At 48.4% G+C, this 13,147-nt stretch overlaps 2 protein-coding genes and 1 long non-coding RNA gene across 9 annotated transcripts in view; 2 read left to right on the top strand and 1 right to left on the bottom strand.

Moving 5' to 3' along the window:
* GON4L (gon-4 like) overlaps window positions 1–3,390 on the top strand; it is an 85,483-nt gene extending 82,093 nt beyond the window's left edge. For 3 of the 5 annotated variants that reach the window (XM_005677376.3, XM_005677377.3, XM_013976744.2), the window contains exons 28-32: window positions 133–246; window positions 800–1,010; window positions 1,491–2,118; window positions 2,209–2,311; window positions 2,872–3,390. In XM_005677376.3, the coding sequence (XP_005677433.2) occupies window positions 133–246; window positions 800–1,010; window positions 1,491–2,118; window positions 2,209–2,311; window positions 2,872–3,021 (1,206 nt within the window). In that variant the 3' untranslated portion in view covers window positions 3,022–3,390. The remainder of the gene's footprint in view (window positions 1–132; window positions 247–799; window positions 1,011–1,490; window positions 2,119–2,208; window positions 2,312–2,871) is intronic. The other 2 variants (XM_018046265.1, XM_005677378.3) reach the window with 1 other exon arrangement.
* On the bottom strand, window positions 3,385–7,529 carry MSTO1 (misato 1, mitochondrial distribution and morphology regulator). Of its 3 annotated transcripts, none has more exons than XM_005677374.3 (14): window positions 7,388–7,528; window positions 7,143–7,278; window positions 6,577–6,646; window positions 6,407–6,482; window positions 6,063–6,117; window positions 5,838–5,976; window positions 5,535–5,652; window positions 5,323–5,457; window positions 5,067–5,219; window positions 4,657–4,788; window positions 4,400–4,584; window positions 4,065–4,169; window positions 3,868–3,980; window positions 3,385–3,651 (listed from the first exon to the last, which is right to left on the bottom strand). In XM_005677374.3, the coding sequence occupies exons 1-14, from the start codon at window positions 7,469–7,471 to the stop codon at window positions 3,434–3,436; spliced, it is 1,719 nt and encodes a 572-aa protein (XP_005677431.2). In that variant the 5' UTR covers window positions 7,472–7,528; the 3' UTR covers window positions 3,385–3,433. The 3 variants fall into 3 exon arrangements, with proteins under 3 accessions (XP_005677431.2, XP_013832200.2, XP_017901755.1); XM_013976746.2 differs by having other exon boundaries at window positions 3,406–3,735; window positions 7,388–7,529; XM_018046266.1 differs by lacking the exon at window positions 7,388–7,528 and having other exon boundaries at window positions 3,406–3,735; window positions 7,077–7,170.
* Window positions 7,732–10,688, top strand: LOC102184485. The gene is made up of 3 exons (XR_309855.3): window positions 7,732–8,177; window positions 9,032–9,155; window positions 10,647–10,688. It is a non-coding gene; the product is annotated as an uncharacterized LOC102184485 (long non-coding RNA).

Below are 13,147 nucleotides of genomic sequence, written 5' to 3'. Positions count from 1 at the left end.
GAATGGCATATAATAAACGAGAAAGGAAGCAGGGGAGGGGTCCGGGGGCGGGCTTGTTCTGATGGCTCACAACTCAGCTCCCTCTTGGTGCCAAAAATGTTTGCCAGCTAACCAAGCCCAGGTGTCTCCTAGGAGGCTGAGTGGCCAGATGGGGCCAAGGACTGTGCCTGCTCCTGTCATGAGGGGGGTCCTGACTCCAAGATGAAGAAGAGCAAAAGGAGAAGTTGTAGCCGCTGCAGCAGCAAGGTGAGGAGAGAACTCGCGCCCGGGGGCACCAGAGCCGCTGCAGCAAGCCCCAGGTGGCTCTGCTGTGTGTGGTATCGTTGCCCCAGATCTGTGCATTAGTGAATTCCTAGAGAGATGACACGTGAATAAATAATACGCTGTATACATACTCATTAGTGTGTGTATGCAAATAAATAGAATCTTTAAAAATATATGTAACAGATTTTTCTTTTTAAAGGGAATCTTTTAGGTAAAGTTTTGAAATAGGGAAGAATACCAACCAGTTCATATATTTCCCTCTAAGATTTTCTTTTTTTAAATGAAACTAACGTGCGTGAGGAAAATGGTCGAAAGGTAATGCTGGTTCTCTAGGCTTGGCTGCCAGCAAAAATACAGTCCTTGGTTGGAGGAGGAGTGGTAGAATGCAGCACTCTATTTTGGGCCCTTGAAAATCCTTGGAGCAGGCATGCATGTTGCTTGACTTGCTGAGCATCATGGCAGGGCTTCTTTCTGTGGTCAGCCCCCAAGACAAAAGAGGTCAGGAGACCCTTGACCCAGAAGGCCATCCCTGCAGGTCTGTGACAGCAAATCCTACAAGAGCAAGGAGCCCCATGAGTTGGTGGGCAACAGCCCCCACCGAGAGGCCAGTCTTATGCCTGGTGCTAAGGAAGCTGGGCAGGGCAAGGACGTGATGGAGGAGGAAGCCCCAGAGGAGCGAGACGGCACTGAGGCAACCCAGAGCAGGACTGGCAGGAGTACCAGGAAGGGAGAGATGCCTGTTGCAGGTGAGTGATCCGACTGCCAGCCCAGCCTTTCTCCCTTTATTTCTGTCTCATTCTCACATACTTCACGCAGGACCGTCTTTGAGCCTGGGAAATATTGGTCTTTTCAGGGATAGACTACCACCTCTTTTACTAATAAACCCGTAGGAAACTCTTCTGTCTAGCCTTAACTTTCTCTCCTGTGGCCTCAGTCCTCTTGTAGAATTAAGAGTGCTTAACATCCGCATGATCCAGCCTTTTCTCCTTGTGTTCCCATCCCTGAACCCCTTCTGCTTATCTGCAGATCCTCTACGATCTGTATTCTAAAGACTCAGCCGTTCTCAGCTTTGGCGGCGGACTTTATATAAACAACTCTAGCCCCTACCCTCGCCTCACTCTTGTACATCAGAACTTTAGCACAGTAGTTTGCCAGAGTGACCCCATGGTAATTTGTAGTCCTTAGATGCAGTGTGACCCTTAGGTCCTTATTTTCCTCCTAAACAGGATTGGCAGCGGGGAGCACTTTGCCGTCCCCTCAAGAAGTGACTTTTACAGACCAGCTCCTTGATGGCCCGCCACCACCCTGCTCACCAGAGACTCCTCAGCTTCCCTCCACAGCTGGGACTGTGCTGTGCGCTGTCAGGAGTAACCAGGCTGGGCCTGCAGTTCTGTCCGGCCCCAGGGCATCCCCCAGACCCCAGTATGAGGGGGAGGGCCATAAGCCAGGGGCTGAGTTGGAACCATCCATGCCCTGGGATGCTTCTGAAACTGAGAAATTGCCTGGAACTGTCGAACCCCCTGCCTCCTTCCTGAGTCCTGTTTCCTCAAGGACTGGAGACTTCGGGAGAAGACAGGTGCCTGGGAAGGCAGACACACAGGAGAGCTGGCTGCCTTCCAGCAGAGCTGGGGTGACCACAGCAGACAGGGTGTCCCCTCTCCGTGGAGTTTCTTCAGCAGGAATTGACACCGCAGAGACTTCTCCTAAAGCCCCTAGAGGAGGTTTGGCCAAAGACAGTGGACTACAGGGCAAGGGCCCAGCAGGGGAGCTGCAGGCGAAAGCCACAGAAGCTACAGTCTGTGCCAACAACAGCAAGGTCAGCTCCACTGGGGAAAAGGTGGTGCTGTGGACGAGGTAGGTATGGATGGGGGACGTGTGCGTTTGGAAAGCGCGTGGGGCACGCCCGCTTCCTGACTGAGACTGATCGCCACGTGTGGGTTCCAGGGAAGCCGACCGCGTGATCCTGACCATGTGCCAGGAGCAGGGAGCACAGCCGCAGACTTTCAGTGTCATCTCCCAGCAGCTGGGAAATAAGACCCCTACTGAGGTAAGCAGGGTGGGCCCTGCTAGAGCTTCAAGCCCTAGAGGAACCAGGGAAGGGTTTGGCAGGAGGGCGGCTTGGCCAACTAAGATATGATCGGGGATTGTAAAGTTCTGCTCTGAGTAAGACCTGGGCTTGTCAGCACGGATAGCAGTGGCTCTGGAAGACAAAGGGCATTTTTGAGGAAGGAGCCCCAGAGTGCATTTTAATTTTTAGAAGGAATGTGACTTTGGGCAGTGTTTAGCCTCTTGACCCGAGTTTCCTTATCTGCAAGGAGGACTCAGCCCTCACAGCCTGTGTGCAACAAACCAGATGGTTCATGCTGGTGTATCATATAGCTCACTGGAGCTTCAGCCGTATCCGACACTTCACGACCCCATGGACTGTAGCCTCCCAGGCTCCTCTGTGCGATTTTGCAGGCAATGAGTGGGTTGCCATCCCCTTTTCCAGGCATCTTCCTGGCCCAGGGATCAAACCTGTGTCTCCTGCATTCGCGGGTGGGTGGTAAATGTTAACGTGTCACTAACTTAAGCAGGGTGTCGTCAAGGCCCTCACTCTCCTCCTAGGTTTCCCACCGTTTCCGAGAACTCATGCAGCTCTTCCACACAGCCTGTGAGGCCAGCTCTGAGGACGAGGACGACGCGACCAGTACCAGCAACACAGACCAGCTGTCTGACCACGGGGACCTTCTGTCTGAGGAAGAGCTGGACGAGTGAGACCTGGAGTGTGAGGGCGCCCTCCGAGGATGGAGCCCGCCGGGCACCCTGGTGGTCAGGGAGAGGGTGGGGCGCTGCGCTTCGCTCCTGCAGTTCTTCAGTTCAGTCTGCGGAGCTGGAGGGGCAGGGGCCAGGGACAGTGACAGGCAGGCTGGGGGCCGCACGGTCCTGCCACCCTGTGCATTTTTTATGAAGACCTTAGAAATAGTTGTAAAGAGCATTGAGGGAGAGTGGGCGCAGTTCCTTTTCTGTGTTGTATTTTTCTGTCTGATGGTACATATTTATTGTTGTGTGATCTGATCACAGTGTTTCTAAATGTAATAAATGTGTGTGTTGGTGTAGTCAGTCCCAAGACACTGAGCCCCTGCACCCAGCAGTTTTCATTGTAAACTAGTCTCCTCTTCTCGGAGCTTTAGTCCACGAGTCTGCCGCCGCCGCTCTCGTAGCACTGGGCCAGGCTGCGCAGTTCCTGCAGCGTCTCCTCTAGGTCATCCTGTTCCACCCCAGCGTCCATGAAGCTGGCCCAGCGCCGCAGGTCGAGTTTGGAGAGATCTTTGGCCAAATCCCCCAGGGCCCGGTTCAAGGAGGAAGAGGAGCAGAGGGCCCCGAGCACTGGGATGCTCTCCACCGCTGCGGGGAGAGAGGATGGCGGCTGTCCTTCTCTGGGCTCTGGCAGGCTTGACTGTATAGTAAGCTGCACAGTGCCCTGGCTCCCTGCATACAGGGAACCAGAGAGAGAATAAGGAGTGTAACCTGGGCCCTTCCCCAGGACCTTCATCCATGAAGGGATACTGGAAAAGTCTCTCATGCTTGGAAACCTCTGGGTTTTCTTCACCTGCTACATACCTGTCCCTGTTGGGAGACCGTCCAGAACTGAACCGTGCCGGCTGAGGCTTGAGGAGAAGAGGGAGGGGTAAGGCGGGACCACCTTGCAGGGAGTCAGCAGCAGATGAGAAGAGCTGGGGGTGAGAGAACAGCAGCGAGTGAGAGAAAGTCAAGGGAGGTCTGAGGTCTGGGAGGAGAGGAGCAAGCATTCGACTGACCTCCTGACTCTAGGCTGCTGCTGCTGCAAATACTGGGCCAAGACTTCTTCCCCAGTGGTGCACGCATGGAGTGGGGAGGGCAGAGGCGTCCCGGGGGTGAGCTGGCTGCCAAAACAAAGCCAAAGCCGCCTTTACTCTGGAGCAGCGTGAATGAGAAACCAGGACTTACGTTCCCAGGCGGTCAGCTTGATAGGACGCTCAGAGTCTGACTTACTAATAAGTGTGTCAGAGGGAAGGTGAGCAGCGCAGTGCCACTGGGCCGTCCGGAGGTACCAGGGAGAAAAGGATGTGGACCAGAAGCCTGACAAGGGCTCCTGAGGACCGCCAGTCCTTACCTGGTGTGGCGTGCTCTGTCTAGACCCCTCAGCACCACCGACTGGGCAAAGCAGCATGTTCCAGAAGGGTCCCCACATGCAGACAGTGGGGTCCACGGGGTGGCCTCTCCAAGCTGCATCAGGGCATCAGGGAGGGACTGGCTTGGAACTAAGGGGAAGGGGATAGTTGCTCCTGCGGTCACCACCTAAAGGTAAGGAAGAAATCAAGGTATAGAGCCTTTCTCAGCTCTGACCCAGCTCTTCACAAAGCTTCATACCTTTTTCCCAGAGAAGTTCAGCATATCAGCCAGATGGACCATGGAAACTGGTGAGGAGCGTAGGCGATAAGGAACAGTGACTGTGTCCAGGGCTGTAGCCAGGATGGCACCACAGTGGAAGGGCAGAGCGGCCTGTAAAGAGGATATGAAGAAAAGCACCTGGCCTTTGGGTGTAGAAAAGAGGCTGTGTCAGCAGAGTAGTAATGGCAGAGGGGTCTGTGTGCCTTGGGACAGAGCAGGCGTGTGTTTGGCCCTGGGCTGGACTAGCATAGGACAGTGTCATCTAAGAGGCCACATCAGGGCCGAGTTTAAGATGAGGCTTCAAAACAGGTAAATTTGGGAGCATGTGTGTCTGTGTGTGTGGTGCCCTTTCATTAGCTGTAAGTCAGAACAAGAGCATCGGGTCTTACATCATACTGCAGGAGAGGGAAGCTGACGGGCGGCTCGGGTCGCAGCCCCAGGCTCCCACCCAAGGATAAGGGGCAGACCAGAGAGCTGTGAGCAGACAGGTGCACCAGCCCGAAAGCTGTGTTTAACAGACGGTAGATGTTTTTCTGCAGCTCCTGGTGAAAGAAGTGACAGCAGTTTGTTTTAACCAATGTTCTCACTAAATTCCTTCATTTCTCCCTGGGGCTCTTCCCCCCACACCCCAGAAGAACTACTCACCCCAAGGCGGTACGGACCAGGGAGCAGGCCCCAGGTGATTATTCCCCGCCCTGAATACTCGTCTTGTAGCAACTCCGCAGCCTTGGCACCCAGCCCCGAGAAGCCATCATGCAGGTCACACAGAATCTGGAAGCCCTGGAGAGAGGTGAAAGGTGGAAGTGGGCAGGATGAGGGCGGTTTCTCCCCCATTGCCCGCCGTGCCCCTCATCTACCTGCAGGTAGTCACACTCTTCCACGTAGAAATGCAGCCTGTCCTCCAGCTCTTCCAGGTACTTGGGTTCCTTTAGGATGCTCTCCCCTTGGCCGAAAGCCTCCAGGCGGCCTGCCTCCCTGCCGCACAAAACCACAGTCTGGGACTTAACAGGACTCCCCCACTTCGGTATTTCTGCCTAAGGTCTCTTGTTTTGGAGGAGGCAAGGAAGATGGCCTCAAGAGCCTCATCCGACACTGGTGGGGACCCAAATTCTTGCCTTACAGCCTCTAGCTCCCCACCCCACCACCACCACAGCTCATACCCATCATGGTTGTACTTGTGAATCATACAGATGCTCCGGGGGTGGAGATGGACTCTGAGGAAGTCTGACCAGACTCTGATACTGCCCTCTGTGGGCATAACTGGTTTTGGAGTCCTACCGTTGGTGAATGGTGGGAGACCTGAAGAAAAAACAGAGGCAGTGTGCCTTTCTCTGTGTTCCTGCACTGCCCAGTTCCCCATTCTGCAGTCCCTGGAGAAGTCTCACCTTTACCATTGGGAATTGATTTGACCCTCCAGGTACCATCACTACTCAGCACTCCCTGGGAGGGATGAGAACATCTACAGTTAGGTCCAGGCAGTCTAGAGTCAAACACTGATTTATTCTCCCCCCGCCCCCCCCCCCCCCCGGCTTTTTTTTTTTGGCTGGCCACACCCTGTAACCGCCTTCCTGTTCTCCTAGTAGTCACAGTCCTTTAGGAGGAAAAAGTGCTTTTTCTTAAAATACCATTTGAGGGCACTGAAGGTGACCAAAATTCTCTCTTTCTCTGCCCAAGTAGAGGCACTCTGGTTGTAGCACTGGGCTTACAAGTTCAGGACACAGGTCCTCACCTCTGCACTCAGAAGGTCCTGGAGATAAGGGTTCTTGGGATGGAGTTCCTCTTTGTGTGTGGTGAGCTTCCCTTGCCTGAAAGAAAGTGGAAATTGGGCATAGTGTCAGCTTCCTTGAGTTCTCCAGTTTCCTGTGCTCCTTCCCAGCTCCTCTCCCAAATCACAAATACCATGCTATGGCAGCATCTAGCTGTTTGTCCCTGTAGAGTCCACCTTCTTGCTTTAGAGAGCTCAGACTACCTGTACAAGAATAATAAGCAATGTTAGGTAAATCCCAGCCCCTCCCGTACTGCAGCTAACCTTCCTCCCATCACCTGATAACCTGCTGACACCCTCACTCCAGCACTGGGCCTTTCCAGGCCTTCTTGTAATATACATGGGCTAGAAAAAACCCTTGCCTAGGAAAATCTGGATTCCATCCTTCATTTCCCAGCTTAGTTACTAGCTGTGGAACCTGGGCAAAGACTACAACCAGCGGTTCTAGAGGAGCGCCACAGCGCTGAGCATCACACTGTCCAGGGACAAGCAGCCCATTCGAGAGACAGCTCTTGAACGGAATAGTTTCTTTTCTTGCGTCCCCTCAGGTGTCGGCATACTGTGGTTAGCTCTCCCTGTGGCTCCTCATCTCTAGTCCCACAGGCCAGTATAGGAGGAGAATCTTGACGCGAACCGCTGCTAGAAACTCCACACGCGAAGGGGAACACTGGTAACTGGCTGACCCGGGCCACCATCTAACCCTTCAGATCCATGAGGATGAGTCTCGGCGTGTAGGTCTCTTGGCCGTGTAATGTCCGGCCGGTCCGGTACAGGACGTCGGGGCACAGCTCTCCCGGCGGCTCCTTGGCATCGGTCGGCCTGCACAACGCAGCATCCTGGGGAGGCACAGAGGAAGGACTGGACTCGGGCGGCGAGAGGAACAGGCCAGAAGCGAGGACTTCTGGAGGCCCGGAAAACTCAGCTGAGGCGGCCAAAAGACCTTACCTGCTGGTTCCACCAGTGCGCTCCTACGAAACCAGCAAAATGTCCCAACTGCAAAGTGAGCACCTCCCGAGCCCCGCCCGCCATGCCGCGCTGCTCCGCTGAGTAGAGCGGCCGCTCCCTGCCCACCGTTGCTCCTTGCGGATTGGCTCAGCGGGATATGGGTGTGGCCTCATCCTCGGCGTCCTATTGGTCCATAAACACATCCTTTCCCATAGGATAAAAGATTCGTTGGCTTTAAAGACCCCGCTTATTATGCCCCGCCTCTTCCTAGCGTGGACCAGTCCTGCTTACCAGTTGTCGTCCAGGGGCGGGGCCCCGCGGCGCTTGCCGGAAGTTGTAGGCACGCGAGCTCAAGCGCCACGCTGAAGTTTTTGGCTCGGAGTTCTCTGCGTCTCATGTGGGTTCCCTGGCGTTGCTCACTGAAGATTCTCATACATACTCCTTGCGGCTCTTGCAGCTCTTGTTTCTTCTTTCAGAGGATGCTTAATGCTGGCTAATAGCGCCTCAGGCAAAAATAAAACCTTGCCAGAAAATAGACTCCTGGAGGACGAAATGATAACGCACTCCAGTATTCTTTACCCTGGGAAACCCCACGAAGAGAGGATCCTGGCGGGTTACAGTGCAAAGGGTCGCAAAGAGTGCGGCATGACAGAGCCCAGCACAGGAAACAGACGCTTACTTAAAGCTTCACATGCGTTTTCTTTTTCTCTCCAAAAGTCATAGCCTTCCTGACTTCTGACCCTGCGGACTGACTCGCTCGCTCTGTCTGTCTGTCTGTTATGTAATCGGAGTACGTATTCCTTTGCATCTGCCTTTTGCTCAGTATTGTTAAATTCTCCCCTGTTCTTACATATACCTAGAGTAGTTCATTTTCATTGCTTCACAATTCCATCTTATGATTATACCTCAAATGATTTCACCGCGGATAATAGACTTTGAAGTTGTTTCCAATTTGGAACTATTAGGTGCAACGGTTAACATTCTTGTGCATGTGGCCATGCACATATTTCTGTTGCGTATATACCTAGGAGTGTAATTGTTGGGTCATGAGGATGGATATGTTTGGATATGGTAAATGGTAAACGTCTCTAAATTTACCAATTTACAGTTTCATCAGCAGTATAGAGAGTTTTCAGGTGATGCTCCATAACCTTGCCAACATTAAAAATTTTTTGTCATTATCATTGATTTTATTTTCTTGATTATCGGTGAGATTGAGAGAGCATCTTTTTGGATGTTCATCACCTTTAGAATAGTCACTTTTGTGAGGTGTGGAGCGTGTTCAAGTCTCTTGCTCATGCTTCTTTTGGGTTGTCTCATCTGTTGGTAGGGTATTTGATTCTGAATACAAGACCTTTGTCAGTTATATGTGTTGAAAATATCTTCTCCCACTGAATGATATTAACTCAGTTAATATCATGTCAGTTTTTGTTTTCTTAGGCTATGTTATTGATACATACTACTTTACATTTCCTGATGGACTGAAACTTCCACCATTACAAACTATCCCTCTTTTTCTCAAATAATGCTGTTTTACTTTAATACCTGTTTTGATAGTAATATAGATGAACTAGCTTTCTTTTGATTAGTGTTTACATGGTATAATTTTTTTTTTCACTTGTAACTTTAATTTGTATTTTGAAGACAGTATAGGCCAGAAGCAAACACCAAGATGGGAGTATACATATGTGTGCTTTGTCAGGGAAATGCCGGTGTGGAAACATCGCAGGGAACCAGAGGAGGCTGGGAGTCTCGGACCTTGACGAAGGTATGAACCTAGTGAACAGTAGAGGGAAGGAAGAAGTCTGCAGTTTGTTTTTTTAACCCTTATTGAGGTGTTATTTATATACATTAAATGATTTGAGGTGTCATTTATATCCGTTTTAAGTGTTTGATTTTGTAAATACAGAGCTGTGCAGTTATTACCATAATTCAGTTTTACATCATCCCCCAAAGATTTTTCCTGTGTGATTACAGGTAAACTCTGTTCCTACCCCTAACACCAGGTAACCACTAATCTACTTTTGCTTTTATAGATTTGCCATTTCTGGACATTTCATGTAATTATACAAAGGTGGTCTTTTGTGTTTGGAGTCTCAGCGTAAGGTTTTTGAGTTCCTATGTTGTAGCATGTGTTAGTATTTTGCTCATTTTTGGTAATCCATTTTTAAGTTGATGAATAGTTGGATTATTTTCATTTTTTAGCTGTTATGAATAATGTTGCTATGAATAATTTCATGCTGCTTGAACACAACTCTTGTGTGGACATACTTTGATTTCTTTAGGGTAAATACTTAGGGGTGAAATAGCTGGATCATGGGATAACTTCATGCTTAACAGTTTTAGGAACTGCCAAAGTGTTTTCCAAAGTGATATTTCCATTTTATATTGGCACTTGAAATGTTAGAGGTTCTTTTTTTTTCCCTCCTGTGTGGTACAGTTTGTGGGATCTTAGTTCCCTGACCAGGGGTTGAACCTGGGCCTGCAGCAGTGAGAGCGTGGAGTCCTAACCACTGGACTGTCAGCGAATTCTGATCAAGGGTTCCTTTTTCTTCACATCCTTCCCACCACTTAGTTGTTGTTTTGAATTTGTAGACATTCTAGTGGGTGTGTAGTATTTTATTGTGGTTTTAATTTGCTCCTAAATCACTAGTGATGTTGAGCATTTTTTCATTATCTTGTCAGCTACTGAATATGTCTTCTGTAGAGAAATGTCTATTCAAATTATTTATCTTCTTATTAATGAGGGAATTTACCCAGTATATATTCTGGGTAAAGTCCTTTATCAGAAATAGGATTTACAGATATTGGCTCCATCTGTGGCTTGTCTTTTCATTTTCCCAGTGAAAATAAGTTTTAAAATCTTGATAAAATCCAATTTATCAAATTGGATTTGTACAGCTCACATCTTCTTGTGGAAGAGATATTTGCCTAATTTTTATATAGATCACAGCTTCATATGAAAGAAATATGTGCCTAATTCAAAGTCATAAAGATTTCTTCATGTTTTCTTTTAAATGTTTTATATTTTACTTTTTACATTAGGTCTATAATCTATTTTGGATGTCTGATGTGAGGTAACAGTCAAAATTCATTTTTTTTGCATGTACATATCCAATTATGGCTTGATGTCTTTGTTGAAAATCATTGACCATACATATAAGGGTTTGTTTCTGGACTCTCAATTTTGTTTCATTGTCTTCCTTTATGTTACTGCCATTGACTGTGTGGATCACAATAAACTGGAAAATTTTGAAAGAGATGGAAATACCAGACCACCTGACCTTCCTCTTGAGAGACATGTATGCAGGTTGCGAAGCAACAGTTAGAGCTGGATATGGAACAACAGACTGGTTCCAAATAGGAAAAGGAGTACGTCAAGGCTGTATATTGTCACCCTGCTTATTTAACTTCTATGCAGAGTACATCATGAGAAACGCTGGGCTGGAAGAAGCACAAGCTGGAATCGAGATTGCCGGGAGAAATACCAATAACCTCAGATATGCAGATGACACCACCCTTATGGCAGAAAGTGAAGAACTAAAGAGCCTCTTGATGAAAGTGAAAGAGGAGAGTGGAAAAGTTGGCTTAAAGCTCAACATTCAGAAAACGAAGATCATGGCATCCAGTCCCATCACTTCATGGCAAATAGATGGGGAAACAGTGGAAACAATGGCTGACTTTTATTTTGGGGGGCTCGAGAATCACTGCAGATGGTGATTACGGCCATGAAATTAAAAGACCCTTAACTCCTTGGAAGGAAAGTTAGGACCAACCTAGACAGCATATTAAGCAGAGATATAACTTTGTCATAAAGGTCCATCTAGTCAAGGCTATGGTTTTTCCAGTGGTCATGTATGGATGTGAGAGTTGGACTGTGAAGAAAGCTGAGCGCCGAAGAATTGATGCTTTTGAACTGTGGTGTTGGAGGAGACTCTTGAGAGTCCCTTGGATTGCAAGGAGATCCAACCAGTCCATCCTAAAGGAAATCAGTCCTGGGTATTCTTTGGAAGGACTGATGCTGAAGCTGAAACTCCAGTACTTTGGCCTCCTGATGTGAAGAGCTGACTCATTTGAAAAGACCCTGATGTTGGGAGGGATTGGGGGCAGGAGAAGGGGACGACATAGACGACATGGCTGGATGGCATCACCAACTTGGTGGACATGAGTTTGAGTGGACTCCGGGAGTTGGTGATGGACAGGGAGGCCTGGTGTGCTGCGGTTGATGGGGTCACAGAATCGGACACGACTGAGCAACTGAACTGGACTGATGCTAGTGCCGCTTCATCTGAATTACTATACCTCTTTAAAAGTCTATTTGGCTGCATCAGGTGTCAGTTGCAGCCTGTGGGCTTCTCTCTAGCTGTGGTGTATGGGTAGTTGCTGCTTCTCAGTAGTTGCTGCATGTGAGCTTAGGATGGCATGTGGGATCCTAGTTCCTCAACCAGGCATCAAACTCATGTCCTCTGCATTGGAAAGTAGATTCTCAACTACTGGACCACCAGGAATGTCCTTTAATTACTGTAGCTTTTTTTTTTTTTAATTTATTTTTAACTGGAGGATAGTTGCTTTATAATGTTTTAGATTACATTCTGAAAATAGGAAAAGTCCTCCTGCTTTGGTCATTTAAAAAATCACTTTGGTTTTATTTCCATATCAGCTTTAGATTGGTTGTCAATTTTTGCAGAAAAGCCTACTGAAATTTTAATATTGATTGTATTGAATTTATGGTTCCCTTTGGGGGAGAATTAATATCTTAACACTAGAGACTTGCAATCTATGACCATAGACTGTCCTTTCATCAATTTAGATTTTTAAAAATTTCCTCAGTAATATTTTATAGTTTCTGGTGTATGTCTTGCACTTCTTTTGTTCAGGTTGCTAAGTACTTTATTTTCCTGTATTTTTAGAACAGAATTACTTTATTAATTTCATTTTTGGATTTTTCATTGCTAGTATAGAGAAATACAATTGGTTTTTGTAATCTTGTGGTATTGTGACTTTGCTGAACTTGTTTTTAGTTCTAGTAGATGTTATTTCTAGCGGTACATTACCTGAAAGTAAAGATAGTTTTGCTTCTTTCTTTTGCTTCTAATTCAGTCCACTTGAGTGATGAAGAAAAGCCCCAAGAGACCAGCTGTGCAGCAGGCTTAGCATGGAGACAGTAAAACTTGGGGCATGAGGATCAGGTCTGAAGGATCTTAAGAAGCAAAGGGGACTGGATAGGGTAGGTGATAGAGTATTTGGAAAAAGATGAATTCGTATTTAACAAATTGCTAAAGTAATGATGCAATTCTTCCATAAGGATTTTGTACATAAATGATAGTATACCATTCCACACTCATTAAAGGGAATGAGTAAGTAAAGTCGCTCAGTCATGTCCGACTCTTTGTGACCCCATGGACTGTAGCCTACCAGGCTCCTCCCTCCATGGGATTCTCCAGGCAAGAGTACTGGAATGGGTTGCCATTTCCTTCTCCAGGGGATCTTCCCAACCCAGGTATCGAACCCGGGTCTCCCGCATTCCAGGCAGACGCTTTAACCTCTGAGCCACCAGGGAAGCCTCGTATTGACTCTGAGCTAGGCCTTCCAAAGATGAAAGTATTTCCCAGCCTCATGTGCAGTGAAGGATTAGGCTTGCAATCTGACCAGTAACCATCTGGTAAGGTAAGTGTAGTGACATCTTGCTTCTTTGGGAGGGAAGTGACAGCCCTGGAGTTTTTAGGGGCTAGCTGCCATTGTCAGGCTAGGCTGCAGTGT

Source organism: Capra hircus, chromosome 3 (genome assembly GCF_001704415.2).
Source record: "Capra hircus breed San Clemente chromosome 3, ASM170441v1, whole genome shotgun sequence".
Classification (NCBI taxonomy): Eukaryota; Metazoa; Chordata; class Mammalia; order Artiodactyla; family Bovidae; genus Capra; species Capra hircus.
The sequence above is the reverse complement of the archived record's forward strand: the minus strand, read 5'-3'. Positions and strand labels throughout refer to the sequence as shown.